The 27,255-nt window shown below is 39.4% G+C and overlaps 1 protein-coding gene across 5 annotated transcripts in view; it reads right to left on the minus strand.

Annotated features, from left to right (window-relative positions):
• Nucleotides 1-753: 753 nt before the first annotated feature.
• The window catches only part of LOC106957160 (neurexin-3b-like), a 181,551-nt gene continuing 155,049 nt past the window's right edge, over nucleotides 754-27,255 (minus strand). For 3 of the 5 annotated variants that reach the window (XM_015048419.1, XM_015048417.1, XM_015048416.1), the window contains 9 exons: nucleotides 14,170-14,373; nucleotides 11,470-11,496; nucleotides 8,661-8,780; nucleotides 7,131-7,243; nucleotides 6,761-7,029; nucleotides 5,019-5,209; nucleotides 4,749-4,922; nucleotides 3,450-3,476; nucleotides 754-923 (listed from right to left, as the gene is read on the minus strand). In XM_015048419.1, the coding sequence (XP_014903905.1) occupies nucleotides 769-923; nucleotides 3,450-3,476; nucleotides 4,749-4,922; nucleotides 5,019-5,209; nucleotides 6,761-7,029; nucleotides 7,131-7,243; nucleotides 8,661-8,780; nucleotides 11,470-11,496; nucleotides 14,170-14,373 (1,280 nt within the window). In that variant the 3' untranslated portion in view covers nucleotides 754-768. The remainder of the gene's footprint in view (nucleotides 924-3,449; nucleotides 3,477-4,748; nucleotides 4,923-5,018; nucleotides 5,210-6,760; nucleotides 7,030-7,130; nucleotides 7,244-8,660; nucleotides 8,781-11,469; nucleotides 11,497-14,169; nucleotides 14,374-27,255) is intronic. The other 2 variants (XM_015048420.1, XM_015048418.1) reach the window with 1 other exon arrangement.

Below are 27,255 nucleotides of genomic sequence, written 5' to 3' on the forward strand. Positions count from 1 at the left end.
TAAGAGGATTGGCCAAAACTCAGCCGAGTTGCAGTGATTGAAAAAGAAAAGAAAAGAAAAAAAGAAAAAAAAAAGAAAAGAAAAGAAAAGACTGAAAAGAAACAGAAAAAATCTAAGATTTATGGAAAAGTTTAGAGGATTAGCAAAAATCGCAAGTCCGTGCAAAATTTGCAAATGATGGCTAATTTTGCTCTAACCGCAACTTCCTGAAGGGATATCACAAATCTTTTGTGAGATTTTTCCAAATTAGTCTGCTTTAGTGCTCCAAAATATGATGGGATTGTGCAAAAGTTACCAATCTATCTCTGGACATAATTTGGGATAGATAGAAAAACTTTTGGGAGATTTTTCCTGACCCTCTTTCACAGTGTCTCTTGCAGGGCTCAGTAGCAGACATCATAAACCCTGCTCAGCAGTTATTAAATGTAGTAGGTACCTGCATGCAAGCCTGTGTGTTGCACTATGAATAACTTTATAAAATTACTAATTTGATCTACTCGGAGTGTTTACTGATTAATCCTCCCATGGAAAAAAGAGATGGAGTCATGTGAACCCCACAAGTTTTTTACTTGTGTGCTTTCATGAGATTTTTTTTTTTTTTATGTGTGTGGTTTCGGGAACTGACAGTCTGATGGGACACCTCCTGGGCTTCCCCATGGCCTGACCGTGACATTTGCCACGCTCCTCCTGAGAGTTGCGCTAAGACCGCGGGAGGGTTAATAAGTGAAGCATTAGTCGTCTTGCCAAAGGTATTCTCTGCAAAAGAAACTAAAAGCTGAACCGGGAGAGCGAACAGTACTCACGGTCGTTGCAGTGGGTGCCTGTGTACGATGTCATGGAGCAGTCGCAGGTGAAGTTCTCCCACTGCTGGATGCACACACCCATGTTGGCGCACGAGTCATCCTGGCAGGTGGTACTCGGGCCTAGAGAGGAGAGAGACAAAGAGAGAGGAAAAAAAAACAGATACCACCGGTGTGCAGTCAGGCAATGGTGAAGGCAGCTATTGAGCCTAAAGAGAGAAGGACCCATGCAGAAGATATGCACTCTAGAGAGACAGATTTGCACTACTCAGGAGGAGCTGACAGTGACGCCACAGGAAGCCTGACCCGAGTACAGATCGGTTAAAGGCTGTCTCAGGAATCACGCCTCATGCCAGGCGAAGCTGCAGCCGGGCTGGCACCTCAGTGTAAAGGCGCCAGGTTGCTCCGCAGCATGGTCTTTAAGCAGAACGAGCCGGAGCATACACTGCGATGTAATTATAGTGAATCCTGACTGAGAGCGAGCAAAAAGGGTTACACTGAAGAGTTGCTGCTGCAGACGGGTCAGCCAGCTGATGTGATGACACTGTCAACGTCCTCCAGTTTCATTCTCTTTTTCTTTTAAAAACAGCAAGTGAGCCAGAGACCCTTGCATGCAACGTTTTCAACATTCCAACATGGTCCGGGAAAGTTTTATCGGAGTAAAACTTCTAAACGCTGCATTCCCTCTGCGAACAAGCAAGACAAGACTCGAACAGGTAAAAAAAAAAAAAAAAAAAGTTACCATATAAAAAAAAGCCCTGCCAAAGACGAGGCGTTGGTTACATTTCTAAACATCAGTGTCAGAGTACAAGATGAACACCAGATCCACTAGACAGACAGAAGTCATGAGGAGAAAAGAAACAAATATGAAGCACTTTATAACACATGGCACATATCTGAAAGTATGCACCAGAGCCAGACGAGAGTCGAGTAGGGTATTCAAAGTCAAACTGGATGTGTGTTTGCTATTCCTCACACCACACATAGCTCTCACTTTTGAATACTTCTATAGAGAGAGGGAATGCAGATAAGGACAAGTGCACTGCATAGATAACGAGATAAACAATCCGGCATTAAGAGTCTGCACAGTCAAAGGAAAAGAAACCTCGACAGTAATCCCCTTTAATAACCAGAGACAGCAGGAAACAAGCTCAAGTAAATAAAACAAACTACAGATAAAGAAATAAATAAACAAGAGACAAATGCAAGTAAACTTCGTTTAAGAGCAGTTGTCTTGTGCAAGACGACGTGAAGAGAAGAAGAGGACATTTTAAGAGGAAAAAAAAAATATAGACAGAGCAAGTTCGCCAGCTGAAAGTGCATTTACTGTGTAATGTACTGTAATGGTAGTCAACCAGGCGTCCTGAGAGCTGTGCACATGTATGAACAGTGGTCATATCAAGGCAAATGGAATGTGTGCGTTCCAGTGTTGGAGGAGGAGACTCGCTCTCTTGAAAAAAAAAAAAAAAGTATCCAAACAGGAGATGTGAGGGATTTTTAAAGTCAGACGCTCGATGCTGCAGCGGCACAGTGACGGTTCTGATCTGCAGCCGCAGCCTCTGTAGCGTCACAGCGTGGTTTTTTGGCTGCGTGCCACTGTCTCAAGCCCACTTATTCCTACCCTTTAATTACAAAGTTGATTCTGCAATTTCAGCAGCTTTCTAACAGAAGTGGACATTTTGTCTGGTCATGCAGAATAAACCAGACACAAACTGATGGATTAATATGTGACTGCAGTGGCAAAAGTATTCAAACTCTTTGAGCTTTTTCGCATGTTTGTCACAACATAAATGCATATTTTACATTCCTTATGGAACCTTTCACTGCTATTAAAGCTGGAAAATATTTTGTCCCTTTTGTCCCTAACAGCTGTGGATATATTGAGTCATATTCTTGCCACTTTTTCTTTGTAAATTCACTTCCACCAGAAAATCAAGTTTTAAATATTGTCCTGGACTTGGACTAGGTCATTCTAACACACAAATAGGCGCTGAATTAAATCATCCCATCATAGCTGTGGCTGGATTTTTGTGGTCGTCTTGCAGGAAGATGAACTTGGCCAGTCTGCAGCAGGTTTTACTCCAGATTTGGCCTGTATGCATCTCCGTCCAGCTTTCCTCTTCTATCTTAAAAAGAGCATATCACAGCAAGATGCAGCAGCTTTATGCATTTAGGTCAAAAAGTTTAATTTTAGCCTAAATGAACCACAGGCAACTTCTAAAGTGAATTGTTACGCAGGATTTTATTTGGAGTCATCAGAGTAAATGAGGATGTATACGTTTGCCAGCCACAGTTAAAAAGCTTGTATCTTTTTACTACTGTGCATATGTATTACTTTAATTTGCTTTATTATATAAAATCTGAATAAAATACATTAAGATGGCCGCAACATAACGTGTGTAAAAGTTCCAGAGGTCTGAATACTTTTTCAAGGTGCTGCAAACTTTAATTTAGCAATCAGTTGTTTTTTTTTTTTTCCTGCCATTTCTTTTCCATCCGTTGCTTATTTATATTTTTCCAGATCAGAGAGCGAGTTCCCCCTGCTGCAGCACCTGGAAGACGTTATTGCCATGGTGACACCCACGATGCATTGCACACAGCAACCTTTCAGGTGAGCTGGCCTTCGAGAGGCGGAGTTGAACCCTCTACCTTGCAGGTCGGCTTTGGTGAAACCAACTTTGTTGGCGCAGAAAGAAAAAAAAACAAAACAGAACAGAGCAGAGCAGGAAACAAGAGCAAAGGATTAGTGAGGCAGAGGCATCGTTAGTGGTCAGAAAACTTGTTTACGCTTGTCCCTCAGACAACATGGGAAACCTTGCAGAATGGGAGAGGAGCTTCACTGTTAGATGTGAAAATGTGTGTGCATCTCTGAATGCAAGCTCTTCTGACCTTATGAAAATCTTCTACTGCCCTCTAGAGAAAATAGAAGGAACTACAGCCACCAAATACTCTGGTAGAGGATGCAGTTGTAGAAAGTTTACAGATATTTACTGGGAAGATAAACGTCATGTTGCATCCAAATCATTTTCTGGGTTGCATGACAACTTTCAAGAATTTTAAGGTAAGAATTTTACTTTGAATTCAGGTTTAAAATTCTCCACATTTAAACAGTCTGAATTCTTAATATTTGGTTAAACATTTCTTATGAAGATAAAGGAAACAACATGTTTTATAGTCATGGGCAAGGTCCTGGCAATATTCTGGTTGGATATTTGATCACAGATCATCCTTATCATAATGAATAAAAAGCTTAATTTTTGTCCCAACTGGCTGTAAACTTAACCATCTAACAATGTTTTACCAGCATTTTACTGAGAACTAGCTCCTATAATGAGCTTAGTAGATGCACAGTTTCACCAGGTGTTTGCCAATTACTACTGTCTAGTCTGAAGGAGCTGAGTGGGGGAGTTGTTGAGGTGGAAGCTCGGGTTAGACTGCAGCTACGGGGACTAGTTTCGTCGAAAAGGCATCTCTCTGTTACATAACCCAGAATGGTTGCCACGGGAGATTAAATGATTACTTAAATATCCATAAAAGTATCAAAGCAGCTTTTTGGTTATGGAATGACATTATAACATGATATAAATCTCAAAGTCGATTCCATAATCCTGCCCCTTTAAGCTTGAGCCTTGATGGTTTCTGGGCCGTTTCTGAACATCCTGACCAATTTTTCTTCCATCTGATTGTCAGACGGTTGTAGTCTGGATATCACTGGGTGTTTCAGCAGGACAGTTATCCTAAACACATCTATATGGTTAAAGCAGACGAACATTAAGCTTCCAAAACTACAACTACCTATCCTCGATTTAAAATGCATGACCTAAAAGTTGAGTCTGTGCTGGGAAACTAGAGGATTAGGGAGTTGTCAAATACCCAGCAAGAATTTTGCCTGGATGTTGTTGACAGCTATCAAAAAAAAGAAAAACCACCACATTACACATTTTGTACCTTCGCAGCCACGCTCTACATGGCCGCTGCGGAACAGGGCATCGTTGATGAGGTCTGGCAGGCGCCCGTTGAGATCTACGGATGCCAAGCAGCCCTGGAAGCCCTCCCGGGAAACCACCAGCTTAGGGAGGTTCTGATACATGTTGGGTCCCAAACCTCCAACAAACAGGTCACCTGACGGGACACAAAATGGAACCAAGTGATTAACTTTTCACATTCTGGATGGTCACCAAGGAAAGGGATAGGAGACACGGTTTCTCCATGTTGTACCTTTAAGGTCGAGGTTTTTGGCCCCATTGACATTCTGCGTGACCGACTTGGTGTCGACTTTGAGAGTGTGCGTGTTGGAGGTGTCACGCGTGATGACCACGTTGTGCCACTGGTTGTCGTTCAGCGGGTTGTCGCTGTTTCCCTTTAGCAGGCTGGGCCCGTTCCCCAGGTCGAACACATAGTGGATGAACCTGGCAGGAGAGAGGAGGCAGCAGATGGGCTGAAAATGAGTGGAAAAGCAGCCAAGCTTTGAAAGGACTTCAGAAAGTCTGCACAACTACTGATCAAGGCCACTTTGAGAAAGTACAAGGAGTTCTGGCTCTCTGGACGTAAAATACAAAGAAATCAGGGATTATCCTCTGAGATCGACAGTGCCTTGCGAGCGTATTTAACTTTTTGAAAATTTTTTAGGTTACAAACAACTTCAATGTATTTTATTCCCAATCCGTGTCATAGATCAACAAGATGTAGCTCAAGATTGTAAAGTGAAAAAACATAATTTGAAACTTTATTTTTACTGATAAAAATCTGAAAAGGGGTATGCATGGTTACCATTTCATGTCATAGGTTTAAAGAAAATCCTTTGCAACCAATTGCCTTGGGAAGTAAATCTTTGAAGACTTTAGAGGTTTGTCAGAGAACATTAGAGAACAAACAGCAACATGAAGACCAATGAGCACAACAGACACAGAGAGAGTTTTGTTGAAGTTTAAATTAGAGTTTGGTTATTAAAACAATATCCAAACTTTAAACGTGTCACAGGGCTTCTATCAATCCTTCATCTCAGAATGGATTGAGCATAAATGCAAACCTAGAAAGACAATGGCCATTCCCCTAAACCGATGAACTTTGCATTCATCAGAGAGGTAGAGAAGTGACAAAGATTCACAGATCATGTAGTAAATGATCCAGAATGTGGGCCTTTACAGAAAAATGTTAAGTCATTCTTGATACAAAGTCCTGTTTAAAGTTGACCACAAGTCCTACAGGAGGAACAGCAGATGTGGAAGGAGGAGGTCTGGTCAGGTGAGACCAAAAGTTTCCTTTGTGGCCTAAATGTAAAACGATATCAGAGGAAACTCAGCACTGCACATCACCCAGACCATACCATCCCACTGCAAAAACATGCTTAGTAACAGTGAAGTGTAACACAGTTGATGAAAAGATGGATGGAAGTAAAGGACAATTCTAGAAGAACACCTGTTCCAGCATAACTCCCTTCATTCATTTCGTATGGAAGTTGGTGCGATATTTGTGCATGTGAAATTTCGCGCTTGAGTACGTAGAGATGCACATGCGGGTTTACGATGCGACACCAAATAATGTAAAATTGTTCAACATCACAGTAAAGACAAACTCCAATCTCCAAGAATCAGAATTATAAAGGATGTTAAAGAACAAGAATCCTTTGTTCTTAATCCATCACATTATCCAATTAAAAAGATTGATGTCTGTAGTTTTAAAGACAATTTTTGCAAGTCTCTGTAGGCTTGCACATTTTTAATAACCTCCCATTTTAATGCTTGGTTATTAGTGAAACTAATGTAAAAAAAATTAAGAACTAGTTCTTTGTAGTTGGTTGATATCTAGACGTTTCAACATTTGAAATTCAGGATGAAAGATCTGACCAACCCTGTCAAATTTCAACTGACTCCACCAACAACTATGAACAGTTTTTTTTTTTTAAATCAGTTTATCATTTCTGTACTGTTGCTTCTGGATAAACTTTCCATCCCACTCACCCTTTGACCAGCTCCACGGCGATAAAGTCATTCCCATCTCCGCTGTTGAAGAGGATGAAGCCGTCGGGTGAGGTGGTTTTGAACTGGAAGAACAGGTGCATGGTGGTGTATGCCTGCAGGGTGGCCAAGCCCAGGTAGCTGCCTTTGGTCTTGAAAGTGACGGGATCGGCGACGATGAAGCGCATGCCGAAGCGGGCGTTGAGCTCGCAGAAGTCGATGTCGCCGTTCTTGCACATGTCGATGTACTGCATGCCGTTGAACTTGAGGCTCTGGGGAGAGGTCGGTCCGAATTTTCAATAAAGGAGAAGGGTTCAAGTACAACGAGGGACAAAAAAGAAAAACTGATCGAAAAATGTTTTACTCTTATTACCTGTAGGTGGCCAATAAAAGGGGACGGCGATGATGAAACGAAACGTTTCTCAGTCAAGATGCCCGTTTCCACGTTGCTGAACTCCAGGCGGGTGTGGTCACCTGCCATCTGACCTGAAGGGCGGCGAAAGAGAGAAACTGGGTAAGAGTCAACTGTGGGAGAAAAAGATGACATACTGCTAGCAACCCTTTATCTGTTCGATCTATATCTATAGATAAAGAGTTCTGAAGAACATTTTTTGTAAACTTTATGTGGAAAAAAAAACAAACATAAAAATCCAACCAATTAATTAGTAAATAAGCTTTACTGAACTAAGTCAGTCATTTTTCTGCTGTTCTTATAGGATTTTATCAACAAGATGCAGAAGAAAAAGGAAATGAACCTTCAAATAAACATACAGCGCCCTCCAGTTTTAAGGGCATCTTGTAAAGATATGTAAAAAAAAAAAAAAAGCCTACAAGTTAAGAGTCCAAAAAATGTTTGAATTTAAACACCTGCAAATTTTACAAACCAGGGTGGATGAAGATCCCAGTTTGTTTTGCCAAAAAGCAAAGCAAGACAGATGTCAACTGGGATAAGAAAAAAAATCTTCAAGTTGACTGTTAGATCTTGACATCACCTGGTTTTTGTTTAAACTTCAAGGTCACTTTGCAGCAGTGTTGCAATATTGAACAATTTTATTCATTACTACTTATTCTAAAGGTTTAAGAGATTTTTTTTTCTTCCTTTTGCCATTTTCTAGTTTATTCTGATTTCACAGAATACCTGTCTTTTTAAAAGTCCACTGACGAATAAAAGTAGATTTTCTGCTTTGTTTTATTTGGTTTGATGGCACAACGTGAGGCACAAGAACCACAAAGGCCAGCTCATAGGTGGAAATGCCTTTGAAGGAGGAATTTGATTAAAATATGCAAATAAATAAGACAAAAAAATTGAGAAAAAAAGAAATGATCTTACTGATCTTTTATCAGAGGTACGCGGGTGTGAAAGTTTGTTTATTGGGTAAGTTCAATGTGGGGAGAAAATGATTAACAAAAGGAACTACAAAAGCTAACAATGGCATGCTGTTCTACAGGTGACAAATAAAAGCTAATGTTAGTTTCACTGATTTTACAAAATAAGTCTGGCTTGTACCTTTAAGTTAGTCATCCCATCATTTTTATTTTTTCCACAATCACCATATGACAATATAGTGCACACATCTGTTATTTAGGCTGTTGGTTAAGAGTGGCCCTTGACATAAACCATAAACCCAATTTATCATTTTCTTACAGTTTCTCGCTCATTTCCCTGAGTGAGATTATACTGCTGATGTCTAACTTCATAAGTTATTCAACGTTTCACTCCTCTATATTTTAACACTATTGTAAACCACAACATGCAGTAAGCAAACGAGAAGTGTAGAGTTCAAAATGTGGGGAAAAAAGTAGTGGCTTATAGTCCGAAAAATATGGTATTCATATAATACATAATCAAACAAACCACACACAGAGACGTGCATATCAGGAACAGCATGAGAAACGTCAATACCTTCGGCCATGTCGTCGTCCACAATGAGTTTGAAGTTTTTACCGCGGCGGACCACTCGCACCGAGTGCCACTCATTGTCGTTGAGCTTTTGTCCGGCATAAAGAACCTCAGGGCCCTTGCCTGAAGATGAGGGTCAGTTAGTGGAGGGACGGGGAAGGCACAAGCAAAAGCAAAACCAAATCTTTGTTTGTTTAACATATGAAGCACAGATCACTCACTAGTAGAGCACTCTGGCTTTCAGGGTCTAAGATTTTTTTTTTCCTTCTAAACACATCCAGTGCTCTTCCTACTTTAGATTTCGACGGTAGGCATAAAACAAAGATTTGGTTTTGTTTTTGACAACAACGGAAACACAATATTTGATGTTACTCACACAAACACTCAACTAGAAAAATTCTAACAATTATTTTTTGCTTTTATCCTTTATACTAGCATTTTCCAAAGTTATGCCTTTCATTGTGTGTAGTGATAACTCTTATTGCCACTAGGGGGCAATGCAGCTCCATCTAGTTTCTTACAGAAGCCGCTTTGGCATTTTTCCTCAGATTATTGGATGTGATGCATTAAAATGAAACCAGTTCTTAAATCTTTATAAGCAATGATGGCAAGAGAGATTCCTTCACCAGAATTTAAGACTTTAATTTGCTTTGTGAAATTATGCACTTCATTGTTGTTGTCTGCGGGTTCAAAGTGGTGTTTATTATGGACATGGTACTGAAAAACCAAACTGCTTGCTTCTATCTGTGCCATTAACAATGATCAGAATTGAGAGTTCTAGTGAGAGTTCACACACTCGTAACGTCATACTCATCTGGGAGTTTTAAAGCTGTGTAGGAATCTGTGTTCTGTCTGTGTTCCAGGTTGGAGTGACAAAACTAAATGTAGTGTTGGATGGACATAGTGGATTCTTTTGAATTAGCAACGGTCAATATATACCTGATATTATTTGGATAAGTGTCTCATAGCTATTTGTAGGGAGGCAACTCACTTTTTGTTAGCATGGTTATAAATTATGTTAGAAACTCATTTAAATTGTTGGATTTCTTGGCATGGACCTAAACTTTAACCCCACTAGTGTTGAGGTTGGAGCCTTTCCAGAAACTTTAACCATATATTTAATGAGTTGAGGTGAAATTGAAGAATTTTAAGGTCGTCCTACTTCACCATTTTATCCTTTTCACAAATATCACTTGTCACAACAAGGTCCGACAGCACTATGCTTGAAAATTGGAAAGGCGTTCTTAGGTTTGTAAAAAAGCATTGTTTGGTACTGTAGCTAAATACTTCTATCTTTGTTTAGTCTAACAGTTTAAAGTATTTTCTACTAGGCATTTGAATTGTCTCAGAGTAGCTGCAAACTTTAGTCGACCTTCAAGTTGTTGAAGGTACTTCGTTGTTGGTAAACACGCTCTTAAATCACATGTGTCCATCTCCAGTTATCAAAGGGTCGGCGTTCTACCAGTTTAAGATGAGTCTGTGAGCCAACAAGGCGAGTTTAAATAGTCCAACTATCTCCTCAGCATGTCTGTAAAGTTTTGCTAATGACCCATCGTTTGATTCCAGTGTGTTAAACTAGAGAAAAAACTAAAACATGCAGGGTACCGGCCACTGAAGACAGAGTTTGGACGCCCCCTAGTGCTTTAAGTCTATGGCGACATAAACATGTCTCCACTACATTGACGCTGGCAGTGGCTTTCCAGCTGTTTGGAGTTAATGATAGGCTTCAACATTGATGCGGCTTTGTTGTTCTGAATGTTTGAACTACGGCAGGCCGGTTGGGTCAGACGGTTAAAACGTAGAGGCTTTTGGCTGTTTCAACAGGACACTTGGTTTAGAAAGGCTAAAGTAGACAAACATTAATCTTCTAGACCCACCCTGACAACTGCACTAAAAAATTGTAAAGTATGTCTGATCGTGAAGTCCGTGTAAGAAAGTCAAACAATTTTAAGTAACTGTAATTTTTGAGAAGAAAAATGGTCAAAATGGTGTGAAACACTGTGTTGGGTTAGTGTTGGGTTTTGTGTACCTTATAATTTATATGTGTAAATTTTCCTTTGTGTGGATTAATAAGAGAAAGGCCATGAGAAATTCAAATGGTTGCTCATAATCACTGAAGTTGTATGCTATGTGGTCATTAGGACCCTGAAATGTGAACTGCAGAAATAAACCATTAAAAGCTCAAAGTAGGTGACATTCATGTCATTGGTGAGTGGATTACATGCACATCCATATAAACAAGCTGTTGTCTCAATGAAAACTCTCCTGAATGCCCTCGCTTCTGTTCAATTTTTCTCTGTATCATTACAAGGCTGGTGAGTAAGAAGAAAAAAACAAACGCTCCTTTTTCTGAGTAAGAACAGGTCATAAAGCACCATCCGCATCAGTATGTTGATTTAAATACTACAGCATGGATTAACACTATATAAGTACAGGACACTTCACTGCAATATGTGAGTAAATATAAAACCAATATTCCCTACAAAGGCTGAGAGTGCAGATGTTCAGTTAGTCGCTACAGGCATACAGGAAAAAATGATTCAGAGCTAGCTGCTTGACTTAATTTGAAAATGGGTCATTTAAAATATAGAAAGTATATTAAGCCTGATTTGCATGACTTTGATCTCTGGCTATTCCTCATTTCCCCCCCACTTTTATCTAAGAAATCCTCTTATCAGCTCCCAATGCGTCCCCCCCTCCCCACCCGCCTACCCTCTGCATTCACATATTCCTGCCTCCACACCTAGCACACAGACCACAATCAAATATTGACGGAAGGAGAAAAGGCTGCAGAAGAAGAATGTTGACTTACTGGTGTTACAGTTTATCCTGACACAGTCTAGATGGGGAGGGGAGAACAAGTGACAGATGAAATCGCATCCTTCAAGGTTACAGCTGCAGACATCCAAAAGCAAGTAAAGCCACCTTCCGGGGACGGACACATGACGCCAGCGGCCATTCCCCCCCCCGCCCTGCCCCAAGTCAATTTGCATCTGACATAGCTCAGGTCAAAGCAATGAATCTGTCCAGAGCCGGCCAAAGATTTTACAAGGCCTTTAGCTGAACTTTTAACGGGGGGCCATTTTTGGTTAACCTATTAGCCAAAAGTTAATCACAGAATAGGTTTTTATTTGTTAGTTTTGATAAATTATTGCTGTGAATACATTTTGGATAAAAGTTTATTTTTCTGACTTTAGGGTTGCACACCTTTTTAGTACATTACTGGAGTCTTAACTATATCTTACCTTCAGTTATTATGTAAAGAACAAATGTCATTATTATTGTTTTTATATGAAATATTTTGATTTGGTAAACCATACATTTGTTATTAATAGTTAGGCATACTGTAGTAGTTGTAACATTTTAAAAATAGATTGTCAGGGTGTAGAGTTGTAGCCTGTTCAGAAGGCCAAACATGAACTTAGATGAATGAGAACAAGATTCAATGTTAGCAATGCTTTAGGAAAACTAGCCCAATTTTCTATCTTTGCACAAAAATATTAAAGGTCTCATGAATTTAAAAAATGTGTTTTAAAAAAGTATAAAGCCAGCGTTGAATAATTTAGGTTAGGTTTAGATAATTCATAGTCATTTTTTTGTCCAAATTACAAGGGGATTCTAAATCTCTAAAATTGATAGAAAAAATTCTCCCTTTTTGCATTTTCAACAACATAGCAAAGGTTTCATACATCCATTCATTCACAGTTTAGAAGGGATATCTGCTGAGTGCAGAACTGACTGCCAAGTAACTTTCATCCAGAGGTGCAGAACCGCTCAAAATGATACATTTTAAAACTTCTTGGGGCCTTTTTAGATTATTACATAACCAGGTGATGGCAGCTTGTCCATTGTGGATTATTATTAGTAGATTACATCATACAGCTGGGCAGCAACTGAAGAGCTACTTCCTGTCTTACTTCAAAAAAAGAACACAGACACAGGATGTTAAGTTTAGAGCTCTTACCTTTATGTGGGCCTCGTGATAATAGTTTCAGAAGAAATATCTTATTGTTGTAATATCACAAGACCTGATGCCATTAGATCTTGTTACATGTCTAAATATTGTTTGGTTTAAACAACACACTGCAGTCTTTACATCAGGAGGATGGATTAGGAATAAAATTTATCTGGTATAAAGATTATTAAACTGGTAGCATCAAATTATAACTGTTAGCACAACTTCCAAATCTAGACTTAATTTTCAAAGAATTTTAAAGTTTTTTTAAACATTATATTAAGAAAGCTTTAAATTCAAAAGAAAGTATTTTTATTGATCTTATGGTTTCCAAGTAGCAGCTCAGCTTGCTTATATTCTGGGTCGGCTCTGACATTACCCAACATTACTCTACCTGTACTATATCAGATGACTGTTTTTGTATAATTAAGTACTTTTTTCTTGTTTGTGTGGATTTCAAAATGGTCACAGGCTGTTTTAAGACCACATTGATTTTGCAACCCAGCTTCTGGAGCCCAAAGAGTTTGACTCATTCTCAGTGTCACTTTAAAGATACAGTCCTACTTGGTAAAAGCCAGTTCTAACAATCAGAGTGGTGGGTTCGTCAGGACGTGGGCTGAAACCAATGTGACCGTGTTGTGTTCATGTGCCGTCAACCGCAACAGAAAAGTGGGAGCAAACAGCCACGCGCCACATAGCACCAACACCGCACTGAGGCCTAAAGACACCCATGAAAGGCATCTGGTGTTATCTACTGCTACCTATAGCTAAACTAGCTTAATTACTAACTTATTCAGAGTTTTGTTTGTTTTTCATTGTAGAAGCTTATGGGATGAATCAGACTCTTGTTATCTGTTTCATGGTAGTCACTCCAGGCTAGATGCTATGTCCTGCTGCTGCTGCCATGTGCGGGCGTGCTGGCCGCTGTGGCTTCGGGCTGTTTGCCAGATGGGCCGCAGGCTCTGGGCCTTTGAAGGGATGAGTGCCATCTTTGAACAAGGCCTAGGAGATGCCAACTAGACCAACAGTGGACCTTCTAACATGAGGGAAAAGAAAATAAAGAAAATAAATAAATAAATGGTGAAAAAGACCACAGGAAATGGAGCGCCAAGATAAAAAAGGCTAACTAAGCTGGTTCTGAATAGACAGCAAAACAACCATCTACATGCTGCTGATTGGACTACTGTGTTAGGGGTGAGACTGTGTGAAATAATAAGAAAGATATGAAACTACTTTGACTAAATGATCTATGATATGTTCAAAAGATGCGCGGCAGAGCATGACTAACTTTGTTAAGTGTTAGATCAATGCACATTTTTTTTTTCTTTTTACAAAGACATCAAAGCATCCAGGCAGAAGAACTTACACTTCAGGCAAGTCGAAAACATTAACATGCAACTACAAGGACAGACTACAGATCTGGTTTAGTACATGTTAGATCAGATTTTTTTTTAAAAAAAGTAAAAAAATAATAGTAAAAAAAAAAAAAAACGATTAAAAAAATAAGAAAAGAGCGCAGGCTCCTGCCTGAGCCAGAAGAGACGGTTTATACGATACCTAGGTTGACCGTCAGTTTGACCCTCCCGCTGTCCAGCTCGAGCCGCAGAGTGTCCGCTGACTCGCGGGACGTGGCGGCCATGAGCAGGCCGAAGGCCCGCTGGGACATGAAGCGCAGGGAGACGTCCTCGGCCTCTGTGTGCATGATGTTCGGGATCACCACTTTCATGTACATGCTGCCGTCATAAGACAAGATGGAAGCCTCTGTGAAGACAAAGAGAGAAAGAGAAAAATGTGGCATTTATATTTTACTACACTGCAAAAACACAAAGTCTTACCTAGTACTTTTGGTCTCGATATTAGCTCAGACGTCTTACACTTGAAATAAAACAAAAGCTACCTGACAAGTAACTTTTTAAACATGATATAGGAACTTGTTTGAAGTCAATAATTTCAAGGTCAGAGCCTGCCATGAATGCTAAGGCTAGTTAACATGGAAACAGTTGTCCTGGGACAGTAAGTTGTTTCTCCACCATTATTACATCGAGTGGCACGTACATGAGGTTGACTGACAGCACTGTGATGCTTCTCCTACCTTGATTTTTTCACAGGTTATCTGTCTCATATTATACTGTCACAACATGGTGACAATTTGAGTAAAAAGCATTTTTTGTTTGTTCGTTTGTTTTTAAATAAAGTTGCATACTTGAAGGACACCTAAAAAAAAATGTGTGGGTCACAGGCTTAACTGGGAGTGGGCCGCCCAAAAATATTCTGTTCATTGATCCGTCTCTGGTTTGTAGGATTTGACGCAGTGGTGCCAATCTGACGGAAGAAAACAGAGTTATATCCGTTGTGTTTATGCCTCTGGAACTTCTGCAAACATGCTCAGTGAAGAAAGCAGAAAAGGCTCCACCACTGGAACATGAACGCCTCCGTGTCTCTCATATTTTATTAACAAGAAACACACGCGTGCTCATGCCCTACATGCCTACGCAGCCGCATCGCTGACTGACGAGTCTGACGGAGCAGGCTGCAAATCGCCGAGCTACTTTTAGCTGGTGCCTTCCCCCCCTTCCCTTTGTGCACTGTGTACAATCCACGGAGCATAAGCAAACGCACTCTAACACACACGAAAAAATTCACTCCATCATCAAACAATGCACAGAGAGAGATGTCATGGGGTTATGGAGGCTGCAGAGCCAGACTAATTTGTTCTCTTGCTTTAGAGTTCAAACAGAACGAAAGAACCGGAGTGAGAAGGGGGAACGCTTGCAGAGCACTGGAAAGCCTCTCATGGAGAGAGACACAGATTAAGAAAAAGCACCCAACCGTGAAATACGTGGTTTTGGCACCGCAGCTTTTAAAAGGAAAATAGAGCCTATATGAACCTTAGTAACACTTTCGACTGGAGCAATGCCAAGGATGGTGACGAGAAATTCCACGAGAAAGCCATATATACATGTTAGAAAGAGGAAGTCAATCCAACTGCCTGATGGAGACGGATGCCGAAACCTGCAAAAGGTTGGATTTTTCACGTGACATCTTGTAAAATTCATGAAATAAAGTCAAACACTCCGAGCAGCAAACTGCTATTGAGGGTCCACAAAGGTTTGCCTGCGTACGTTTTAGGGCCGTTGTTGGATCCATTCCGTGAACAAGCTGTCTGCTGCGCGAGTACGGTTGCCTAGAGGATAATGAAACCTCGGCTCGCCATTGTTTTACTCGGCTGTAGATTGCGCCGAGTTCTCTTCTCTCCTCAAAGGCATGTGCAGATTTTAAAAAAGCCAGTAAAACATTCATATGGCAAGGAGAGAAGCCTGTTCGCAGACAGCTCTGCTGACTGACGGGGGGATTGATTGATTGATTTGAAAGGCCAGATCAGGTCCTGCATGGTGGGTTAGCGGTCTAACATTAGGAGAGGAACAAGACATGAACAGCAAACTAAAAATGGTTTGAAAGGAATCTCTGATGATGTGAGAGAGAAAAGAAAATGTTGATGCAGTTGCATTTTCTCCTATGAGATTTTTCCCTACACATTTAGAACCTAAATCTAAAATTCAAAGCAAATCGCTTTCTTGAAATGAAAATTTTAATAATTTCAAACTATTTGTCTAAAGAAACAAAACTAAGCCTCGGGAAGGGGAACATTAGGGAATTTTCACATCTGTAGTTCCTTCACTATAGCTCAAAAAAAGCAGAGTTTGCTTCTTCTAACTTTTTCTAATGGTTCGGTCTCCACGGAAACCAAACCACGCTCTGGCGTTTAGTGTGTTTATAGCGCAGATGTGAATAAAGGAAATGGATTTTGTTTGAGCTAGTCATAAAATGTAGTTATGCAAATAAACTGTTTCTCAAATTTGTTTCAGGCATAATTATCTGAGATGTATTTATGCTTTATCAAAATGACGCAGGACTTTCGTTTAACCCCACAATGCAACACAAACCTGATGTCAGGAAGGCTGTTTTTATGTATCCTCTGTCGACACAAAAGCAAAATTAATCTTGCAACAGGGAACTTTTTCTCAGTACCTAAGCTGAGTAAATGACTATTTATATTTTTTTTTATTTTCACTAATTTTCAACCACAGCATGTGTACCACTGGCCTCAAGACATTTTGTGGGAAAAATCATAAATTTATAAACAGAGTGGCAGAGCATACAACGACCTCAGAATATTGCTCAGATGTCTACATCAAGTAAATTAATTATATGAGTAGAGTACTCTGTGTAGAAACTGAAAGTGGGATTTTCAGTTTCTTCCATTCACTGTTGCTAAGTTTTACTAAACCTTAGCACAGCTGACAAATGTAAAGTACTTCACTAATACAACTGCAACAACATAATACTGCATATTTTTTATCTTCTAGCTTACATTTCTGTGTTTTTGTCAGAAGCAGTAGCTATGATTTCATCATGCGAATTTCAAGCAAACTTTTAAAATGTTGCAAAAAAAGAGAAAATCAGAAAATGAGCGTGAGGCGTGTTTCCATGTCCTAGTTTAGAGCTAGTCAACCAGGCCATGCAAAGCAGAATTTCATCAGATGTTGACGCTAAGGATGGCTGAAATAAGATGCAAAGAGTGGAACGTAGTATGGAGCACACGTCAGAAAAATGGAGAGTTTTCACTTCCAAGATGGAGGTTTGGATTTTGACATTTTCAGAATGTCGTGCCTCAAGTAAAGATGTAATAATTAGGAAGTTCTCTGTAAGTTAGAATATATTCAGCAAATATATTCCAATGTGAATTAACTCTTTCTCGGAAATGCTGAAAATCACCTCAAACGAATATAAAAGCTTTTTTTTTAATTGATTAATTTTTTTTTTTGTTTTGTTTTACACTTTGCTGTTTCATCCGTTTCTAATGCAATACTTAAAAAAAGAACACTGATGTAAACAACTAGTGCTTCTCTACTGTGATGCATTACTGACTCACTGGCCTTACGTTGGAGAGTTTTTAAATCTCTCTGTAGGATGCCAGTTTGTCATGTCTCCAAACTTCTATTTCTCACATTTCTCTAGACTTCTTCTTCAAAACTAGACAAAATTCCCACATAAATCTTCGTCAAATGAATTCACTCACCCCGAAGAATGTTCAATCAGTATGTTTTCCATCTTAGGCAGCCATTTGCACTAAAACCTCACTTTGGCTCTGTGCATAATATTCCTTCCGTGTGTTTCTGCTCCTTTTTCTTGTGATTCTTTTTTTATATTCCTCTATTTTTTCGTCACGGAAATGAATATAACTTGTCCTGAACTTACAAGCCAAATAATGGCAAATCAGAGAAAGCTGGAACCCCGTGCAAAGACAACACTTCTCCTGACAGAGCTGGAACTTGAAAGAAGCCAAAGCAGCTAAATCTGCCAAATCTGAGCTAATCATGATGTTACAGTGGCAAAGAGAACATGGGAGCGCTGCAGAATGTGAGGGCTGCTGCTGAGATAAACATCATTCATACAAAGTTGTGAGCTAATAACACACATCTGCTTGACAAAGCAGGTGACAGCACTCCGTGGAGAGGCAGACGGGTTGCGTTTAAAGTTGTATGAACACACCCCGTACAAAACACGGCAGCCTCCGTGTTTGCTCCTCCATAATTTGGCATTTCTTAAGAGAGTTATCAGCAGCGCCAAGGATGTCGTTTCAGATGGTAATTAAGCTGCCGCTTGTCATTGAGAGTGTTTGCGTGTGTGTGTGTGTGCACTTTTCAATGAACCCCACACTTTACATAATTAGCAGTCCGTCTCAAGGAGAAGATAGAGGAGGAAGAACGCTATTAAGTGATGAGCTTCACAGATATTGTGGGTTTGGATGAGGGAGTGAGCTAGTCGATTTATTTTCAACTTGCGCACACACACGTGCACACGCACACAGAATCTGCTTTCCTTTGTATTCACTTCTGTTTTATCCAGGCTCCTTTTTACTTTAGCTGCAAATGTGCATGAGTAAACAACTCTCTTCTGCCTCAAGAAGGTGGCAAGCTTTAGTTCATCCTCACTAAACTATTGCACTTATAAAACGTATGCCGGGGGCAAAATGTGGGGGAAAAAATGGACCTCAATCTTCATTTATTCTCAATTCTCACACCCATTCACTCAGCCAGATTCTGCTAGATGCCAAATTATTTTCATTTAAACACTAATACTGCAGAGGAATATATGGTATTTGAACAGGATCTCATGCAATTAGTCAACCTTAATTAAAATTTCACAATTTTCTCTCCCTCACAGAATCTCTCTCCACCTAATAAACGAGCAAAATCAGCCTATTTAACATACGCAAGTGCATCTAACCTGCTGTAGTCTTAACTTCTTATGAGACAGAAAAAGCTAAAAAAGATTCTTTGAACGTCTGTCTGTTGGCAGGCAAAGAGATGAACAGTTTTCTTTACTGGACATCAAGTATCTCTAATCTGATGCCAAAAAATACTTTTAGTGCAATTATTAATTGGCTGTTTGAGAGGCTCAAAAACCATCAAATGCACCTATCAGCTTTGGACAAGATCAATCAGCACACAGGTTGGGATTGTTTGCAACAGGAGATGCATTTTTGGTTATATAGTACCTTACTCATAGTTGTCGATAGAACAGAAAAAAAGTGAAAATGATACACAAGTCATTTTTACTTGCTAACTTTTGTATCTTCATCATCTTCACAGAGCAAAGAATTGTTTCATAGATCATAAACCAATGGAGCTGCTGCAGCTTTCTGAGCCTTGAATGTCAAAATGACAAAATTCCTACGAGAAGCAAGTCATGGACGGATGTTTCTGAACAGCCCCTGGAGTAGCCAATGCCACTAAAAGATGAATTGTTCCAAACAAAGTGGCAATGTGCTCCCTGAAGGGTTTAAAACTTGTAATTAATGAGAGTCTGTGGTGACTGATGAGAGGTAAACTCTCAGTTTATAGCGGCTCGCGTCATTTGCAAGCCTTTCGCATCGCACAATAACATTCACCTGCGGTGTAAACGTAAATGTCTCCAAAAGTTTTTGTCAAACTTTTTCCCCATTGAGTGTGTTGCAGGGTGAGAGGTCTTAGACGGTAAAAAATGGTGATGCTTTATTATTACACTGGCAGTGTTTCAGGGTCTCGAACTCCCTGTAATGTTTCTTTTTTTTAAACTATTTTTAGGAAGTTGATGTTATTGTGTTGGTCTATTTGTCTTTATGTTTTAACTTGTCCTGTACATTGATCTTGAGTATTTTGAAAGGAGCTTTAAATATAATTATTAATAATACTACGGAGGAAAAAAAAAGTTATGTACTTCTATAAACAACATCCTGTCTTCTGGATCTCGTTTTTACAGCATGCAGCCTCAGATGGAGACAGTTTCTTCAAAGATCTCCCTTAAATTAAAATCAGTCAGGCAGTTACTCATGTTCTCGCCAAAACCAGTGTATGTTAGTTTTGCCTTATTTAAAGTGTAAAATTATACACTTTGTCTACACACAAGAAACTGGACCAAAGAATACTTGGTAAGATTTTGTGTTTTTGCAGGGAATACAAATGAACTTGACTTAATATCAGGTTTTGAAATTTGCCTATTTCTCACATGGCCAAACATGCTAAAAGCTCGATTTCCTCCACTCTCTCCTTTCTGCCTGAGTGAGGACGTAAGAGAGAACCATACAAAAGGAGAAACATAAGAAGGGAGATTTGATAGGAAACAAAGGACAAAAAGCAAGGGATGAATGGACGGATGCTGCACATTCTGCACAATGTGTCACAACGAGAGCCTGGCTTTACATAACCAGGCCGGCACGCTTTCTCTGCACATATTTAATTACAAATGGGGATTAGGGAGTAACAGTGTGGCGTTCCAAATGGTGGAGAGTTTAAAAAAAAAAAGACCTAAACGAACAGATCGTTCTAAAGTGAAGGAAAATCCGGCGCTCTCCTGGGTAAACACTGTAAAACAAGTCCATGTCTCCGGAATATTTAGCAGCCAAGACTTTGTACTTGGTTCTCCTGCTCCCAGCTGCTGCCTCATTCTGTTTCTGTTTCATTTGTTTTTATTGTACTTAATGAATTTGTACAGTGCTGCATCAGGCACCACTGAGCTCGCATTGCGTTTTAGCACAACTCAGCACAAGTATAGCACCGGGGGCAGGACACTTTCATCTTTATTGGCAGGTAACAAAAAAAGAAAGAAAAGAAAAGAAAACGAGGACCGGGCTCCATTGCCGCTCTATGTTTTGATGGCAAATTGCCACAGCTGCAAAAGAAGAGCATTAAAATTCCATCTACATTCCCAACCTCCGTAAACACTTTTCAGGAAATTGAAAGTAGACAGTTGTAATTATCATAAATCTATTTTTGAGAAAAGAAAAAAAAAAAAAAACGTTCTGCCTCATTCTCTCCAAAGCACATGAAACAGTCGATAATGCGGAAGATACCGAACCAATTACTGCGCACGATTCCAAAGTCATTTAACCTTCAGAAGGAGATAAGAGTTTAAAGACAAAGCCAAAATGAGGGGACTGAATAGACAGACGTTGTTGGGACTGAAAAAGGATTCAGAATCTGCTGTCTCAGGCGTTCTGAAGCTCCAGCTCAAAACAAGCACATTTTGTCTCCGAATAAAACAAAACAAAAAAAAGCAACGATGCCCTGATTCTGAAACAGCAAAACAGCTTAAACAGAAGCACGTAATGTCTGCAGTAATGTTTCAATGTTTCTGTTGGAAGTTTATGAAATAAAATAAAAAACATGCTTTTTTTTTTCCACTGTTCATTGGATCAAATGTACAATTATGAATTTAGCAGACTAATTATCAGACAAACTTAGATGTTCATAAAATGTCCAGTGTTTGGAAGTTTCTATGTTCCAACAGGAAACAGCAAAACATAGTGCCTTTCCTTGGCTGAATGGTTCCTCATCTCAAAGTCTTTCATTAATCCAAGGTCACAGAAAAGTAACTGATCATCAATAATACAAATCGTAACCAAGGAAAATAAGTTAAAACTGTTCAATTCTTGCAGCTGAATTTCTCTATGATCTCTTCGAATCGCCTCGAGAGACAGAGAGAGAGACATTTATAAATGTGTCGTTCTTCTCAAGGGCAAATCCAACAAAAAGTCTTTGATAAACTCCCCATCAGAAAATGTCTTACCATAACTTGCAATTTTGTGAGATAATGACAAAGCTCTTCTTGACTGCTCCATTCCTGGAAGAGTGAAGCTTTCTACAAGCAACCCTGGTTTGCTTTCTCAGTTTAGCTAGCAAGTCTGCTAATGCTCGTCCCCACGCTGCAAACGTCAGATTATTGTACATCTCGCTGTGTTTATTCTCATAATGCCGATTGAAACTATTCTCCACCCAATCGATTAAAATTATTAGAAGTCCATGTTAAAAACTCTGTATTCTGCAAAAGTTTGACTTTTTAACGTTACCCGACATATTTAAGTGCCAAGAGATAATTTCTGAAAAGTGGTCAGCACCTTTACTTTGGCACATAAACGCAGAGGTGACATTAAGACAGTAATAGGATCTAGATGTACAGTATGTAGGCCAGGCACAAAAATCAATAAATCACATGATAAATTAAAACAAACTTAATTTCCATTGGCATGATTTTTTATTCTTTCTCTACCAAAAACTGGATAATAAAAGTTTTTAATTTGGTGCTTTGGTCTCAAATAGCCATTTTTCAAGGATACTTTTGTTTGCAAAAACTTCAACTTTCTTGTTTTTATTTATTTCAGGTATTTAAAATGAATTCCAGTTCTGGTGTTAAATGTTCATTGGAATTTAAAGTTTTCTGATCTTTTGGAATGTGTTCTTGCATTATTATTTTGCCATTACCGTTATATTACTTAAAAATGGTCTCAAAATGACGATATTATCATTTATCGCAACAGCTTCTGGGACAATTTATCATCCAGCAAAATTTGTTATTATGAAAGGCTTAGCTGTATCTTTGTATTTAGTGCACATATTGTAAATCAGTGGGATTTACAGGTTTAGTACAAACTCACATGGGCCGATCAAAGGTCGTCAGCCCGGGTCTGCTTTAGAGGGTCAACACTTTCAATCCCCTTACACTCTTTGCAGAAGTATTTATTAAAAAGAATCAAGTTTTTGTATCTTTATGTTTTCCAACACATGCATGAGAAAAAACCCAGAGGAAGGGATCAGAAGTTTGCTCTTGTGGCTTCCAAAAGCTCAGAGTGCGGTAGAGACCTCAAGCGGAGCGTCTGAGTTCGTTCCAAACTTAGTCAAGCGGCTCGCGGTATCACAGCGACTGCTGTCACCTTGTAAGACGCACGGACATGAAAGCATATGATTTATTTCTCTGTACCTGGATGTTGCGACAGTGTTCTGCCCCCCCACCCTCAGCCCCCCACCACATACACAATCCCAACGTTTGCTTGTTAGCTACACAGCATAGGAGAAACAAATACATTTCACGTTGAGACAGGAAGACGGGTGATTTATCATGTGTAACGCATGAGGTGAATAGATAAAATATGAAGTGTCAGTCCTCACTGCTCACAACAGGTCTGTGTTATTATTGACTGTAGGGCGAGTATGATTAAGTGATATTAGGGATTAGCAAATGTTTTAAATGCAACACCTGCTGGGTGACGCTGAGGCACCACTGAGATGTCACACTATTACACAAATCAATAATACTCTATTTCTGGCTATATTTGGAGATAATAAAAAAGCGTATGGAGAGTTGGACTGTGAGGTTTAATGAAACTGCTGCCAGGGTTCTTCAGATCTGCACACAAAGCTTGTCATTTTGTACTTGTTTTGCAGAATGCTTATACGCACTTTGAATACGGGCTACAACTACAATTCTGAAGTTTAAGACATTTTACTGAGTTAAGGATTTTCTGGGTGTGGACATGTCTCCTGCCTGATTAAAGTTTGGTTAAGGCAACCAACAGCATCATCTTCACTGCATTCATTCATATCACTTCCTGAAAAGCTTCTTTCAACAGAGAACAAAGGGGAAAGTCTCAATGCCCATCACCTCAATGACACTGAAATGTGCAAATCTGCAGTCCAGTAGAGGGATGTCTCCAGTCATGTGGCACGTCACCAGGAAACTCTTTTAAGCCGTTCACATCAACATCATCCGTTTGTTTGCCTGCAACATCCCAGAGACTTTTTTTCCCAAACATTCAGGAGAAGAGATTGAGCTCCCTTTTCCACAGAGGAAACTCTAGTTGCTAAATCCTGCAAGTAACTCTATTCTTTTATCTCTTTTATACTTGGTCCTTGCTGGTATCTGAAGTAGCCATCAGGCAAGGCTCTTTGGATGAAAAAAAAAAAAGGGAGCCAGACTGTTATCCTTCTTGCTTGCTCATACCAAGAAAGATCAAGAAAACAGAAATTCAGACGTGAAATCAGAAAAGTAAATATATTTTCAGAAAAGATTGATGAAGTCTGGATACCTATTACAGTTAATCCATTGAATGATAATATTTCCAAACATTGACGAGTTCAAACACGCCGTTAAATCAGAGAAAACCTCTCTTGTTTTAGGTCAGTTAGAATTTCCAAAATTATTCCATTTTGCTGAACACCAGAAAACATTTTCTTTTTTTAGATTTTGTTTTGTAACTTTCATCAAAGTCACAAGTTTACATAAGTGTCTCTTTAAGCAACGAAGGGAAGCCCAGATGATCATAATAGCCACTGCATTAAAAGTGTTAAAGTCTAGTCTGGTGATTGTCAAAGTCTTTCCCTGCCACCACCATATAGATGAAGCCAAAAGATACATCACATAACGGCTGTCAAAGTCAGAGTTAAAAAATCTTGTTTCACATGGCTCATTGATCAAGCATCATTTTCTTTTAGTCTATAGCTCTTCCTCTCATCCGTCTCAGCCCTGCCGCTTTACCTCACTTTTAGTCCCGGCCTCGCTCGTCTCTCTACTTTTCTTTCCGATGCGTCCGCCACGCTCCGTTTTACACCAGTTCCTCCTTGTTGTCTCGTGTACAGCATGTACCAGTTTGTTGGCCCGTTAGCCCAGTTAGTCCTTTAAGTGTCATTTTCCCCGTCCGCTGGGACGAACGTTCCTCGCACAGGTAGTTATTTTCCGTTAAAGGTGAGAAGGAGGGATGGGAGAGGGCGAGAGCGTCGCAAAGGCAACAGGGAATTACAGAGTGGCAGATTAATGAATGGACTGGAGATGGGGAGGTGGCTTTTGGTTTTGGTGGTGGATGTTTTTTTTTTGTTTTTTTTTGTTTTCAGAAACAAAAAAGGAACTTTTGTTTTCTGAATGTTTCATTTTCTGGCAGTTATAGCCAAAGACTACAGTGTGATTTGAGATAAAGATAACTAAACATTAATTATTTTTCCTACACTTCAATCATAAATCCCTGTCTTTCCTTTCCACACTATACACAGTGGTTTGCTAAAACTGCAGTGATCTAAGACTTAAAAAATGACACTGTCCACCTTCAATATGATATTTATCCTTTAAAGAACGTTTTTCTTAAAATGTACTTTTACTCTGATGAACAAGCCTTTTCTAATTTAGTGAATTTGACTGTAAACAATTAGGCAGACCACAACAGTAGAGAAATAGTTTCTATCTTGTTCCTTCATCCATTTTGGGAAAAACATCCTGGTTTTGCTTATGTTGTGTGTGTGTGTTTCTGTGGGGTGTGCAGACTTTTGAGTGCTTCTGTGTCTCTTGGAGAAGTATCTGAGGGTTCAATATAAAATAAAACACTGAAAGTTAGGTTCTGTTCGTGTGCTAAGGCAGCTGGATGTTTGTGACCTCGAGGCGATGTTCTCTGACTGAAATCAAACTGTCAGATGTTAGATGGAAGCTTTATGACCCCGTCAAAAATGTGACCTTACACAAAACCCTGTGTGCTTTTTGTTCCTTACATTTTTATTTTAGGATTTACACGTTTTGTCAAATAAAAACCAAACTGGTGCAACCTGTTAATGCCAAGTGCTTGAGTGAAGGTTAATTATAACATTCATTCACTTTTACCATTCAACAACATTCAAGGGTAAATGCAAAATGCACATTTTCAATCGTAATAAAAGCTGCCATAAAGTTGTGTATGAAAGGTTTAACAAAAAGATCTTCCACATTTCATGATTTTAGTTGATTCGGTTTGGCAGGGCTTAAAAACAAACTGGGAAATCTTCAAGGGTAATTCCATGTTTTTTCAACGAGTTTCCACAAAGTTATTACCAGTAACAGTTTTCATTCCTTCGCCAGACAGATTTAGATTAAGAGTCTGTCGAAAAGCAAATCAAAAACAAAATGGAGTCCAATAAAAAAAGAGAGATATCTCCTTAGAAGGATAAAAGTGTGAAATATAAAATGAAAAATAATAATTTATTAGTTTTATTTATATTAAAAAGCTCACTGTATTTATATCCCATTATATATGCAACACACAAACTATTTTTTCAGGTGCAGAAATGGAGTCCAAATCTACATATTGTGACATATGGAGCCATTAAAATGATTAGTGCTAAGAGTCTCAGTCATGCAGCAACTGTGAAAAGATACAAGCAATAAAAAGGCCAACACATTTTCACTTCATTTTGTGGGTAGAAGGATCTAAACAAGTATTTGAAACATCTCATCACCACTGCTGGAAGGTGACAGTTAGCTTATCCGAGAAACCAAGCTCATCAGTTTTGCACTCGTTTTTGTACATTTTCAATCACCTATTGTGAAAGACAATAGGTGATGATTAGCTCTCACAGTTCCAGCATTAAAATGAGGCTCTAAATGATTGTCACATCTTGCTGCAGTGATAAAGCACGGTTAATTCTGTGGTATTGTTCCTTTGAAGTGGATTTTTGATGATGTTGGTAAAACTAAGGGGGTTTTTCCCCCCTACATAAATCATAAGTTTCTTTTTTGAGTGATTGTACAGTCTGTTCCAGCAACTGCAGGAAGGGGAAGTTTAGGTTATTTCCAGGTTGCTTGATCTCATAACGTGACAACTTCAATGCCACCTCTTCTCTCTGATCTACAATTACTGTCTGCGATTAAACTGTAAGAGCTGGCAGCCTATTATTTTAATGCCACTATAAATGAACATGGAGCCAAGTGAGCGCAGAATTAGAAAGCTGGTGAATTGCATTTGAGTCTGTGTGTGATGCAACTGATACACTGAACTGAAATGTGCGTAAATGGGGAGGTGTGAATGCGTAATCAAACTCTGATGTGGACCAGGAAATGTGAACTCTGGTCCGGTTCGATTTCGTATGTGAATGCCAGGTGGACCAGAGGTCGATCCCAAAGCAGGTAGAGGACTATAGTGTAGGGCATTCTGGGTAAACATAGCCAAAACAAATGTCTAGTCTAGCGCTAGCAGGAGATGTGCCTCGTGGTCTTTTGCCAAAGAAAAAAATGAAAATCGTATAAACGCTAAAATCTGACGCTATTCTATTTTTGTTTACATTTTGCAAAGAGAGAAGCTGCGATCATGTCTTCTTCAGAGGTTTTCCTGTCTTTCTGCAGCGCCTCCTGAGGCGACTGGGTGAATAAGTCTTCCAAAGGATTTGGATCGTTTGACACAGCACAGTGTGGAAGCAAACCGCACCAGCTGACATTGCAACAAATGTTGCAATTTTGGCCCCCAATCAAAATGAGCCTACCAGAACATATGGTGTTTAAAAAAAAAAAAAAAAAAACAAAAAAAAAAAAAAA

This window comes from Poecilia latipinna, unplaced genomic scaffold (assembly GCF_001443285.1).
Source record: "Poecilia latipinna isolate Pla-1442-1.1 unplaced genomic scaffold, P_latipinna-1.0 Scaffold883, whole genome shotgun sequence".
Taxonomy (NCBI): domain Eukaryota; kingdom Metazoa; phylum Chordata; class Actinopteri; order Cyprinodontiformes; family Poeciliidae; genus Poecilia; species Poecilia latipinna.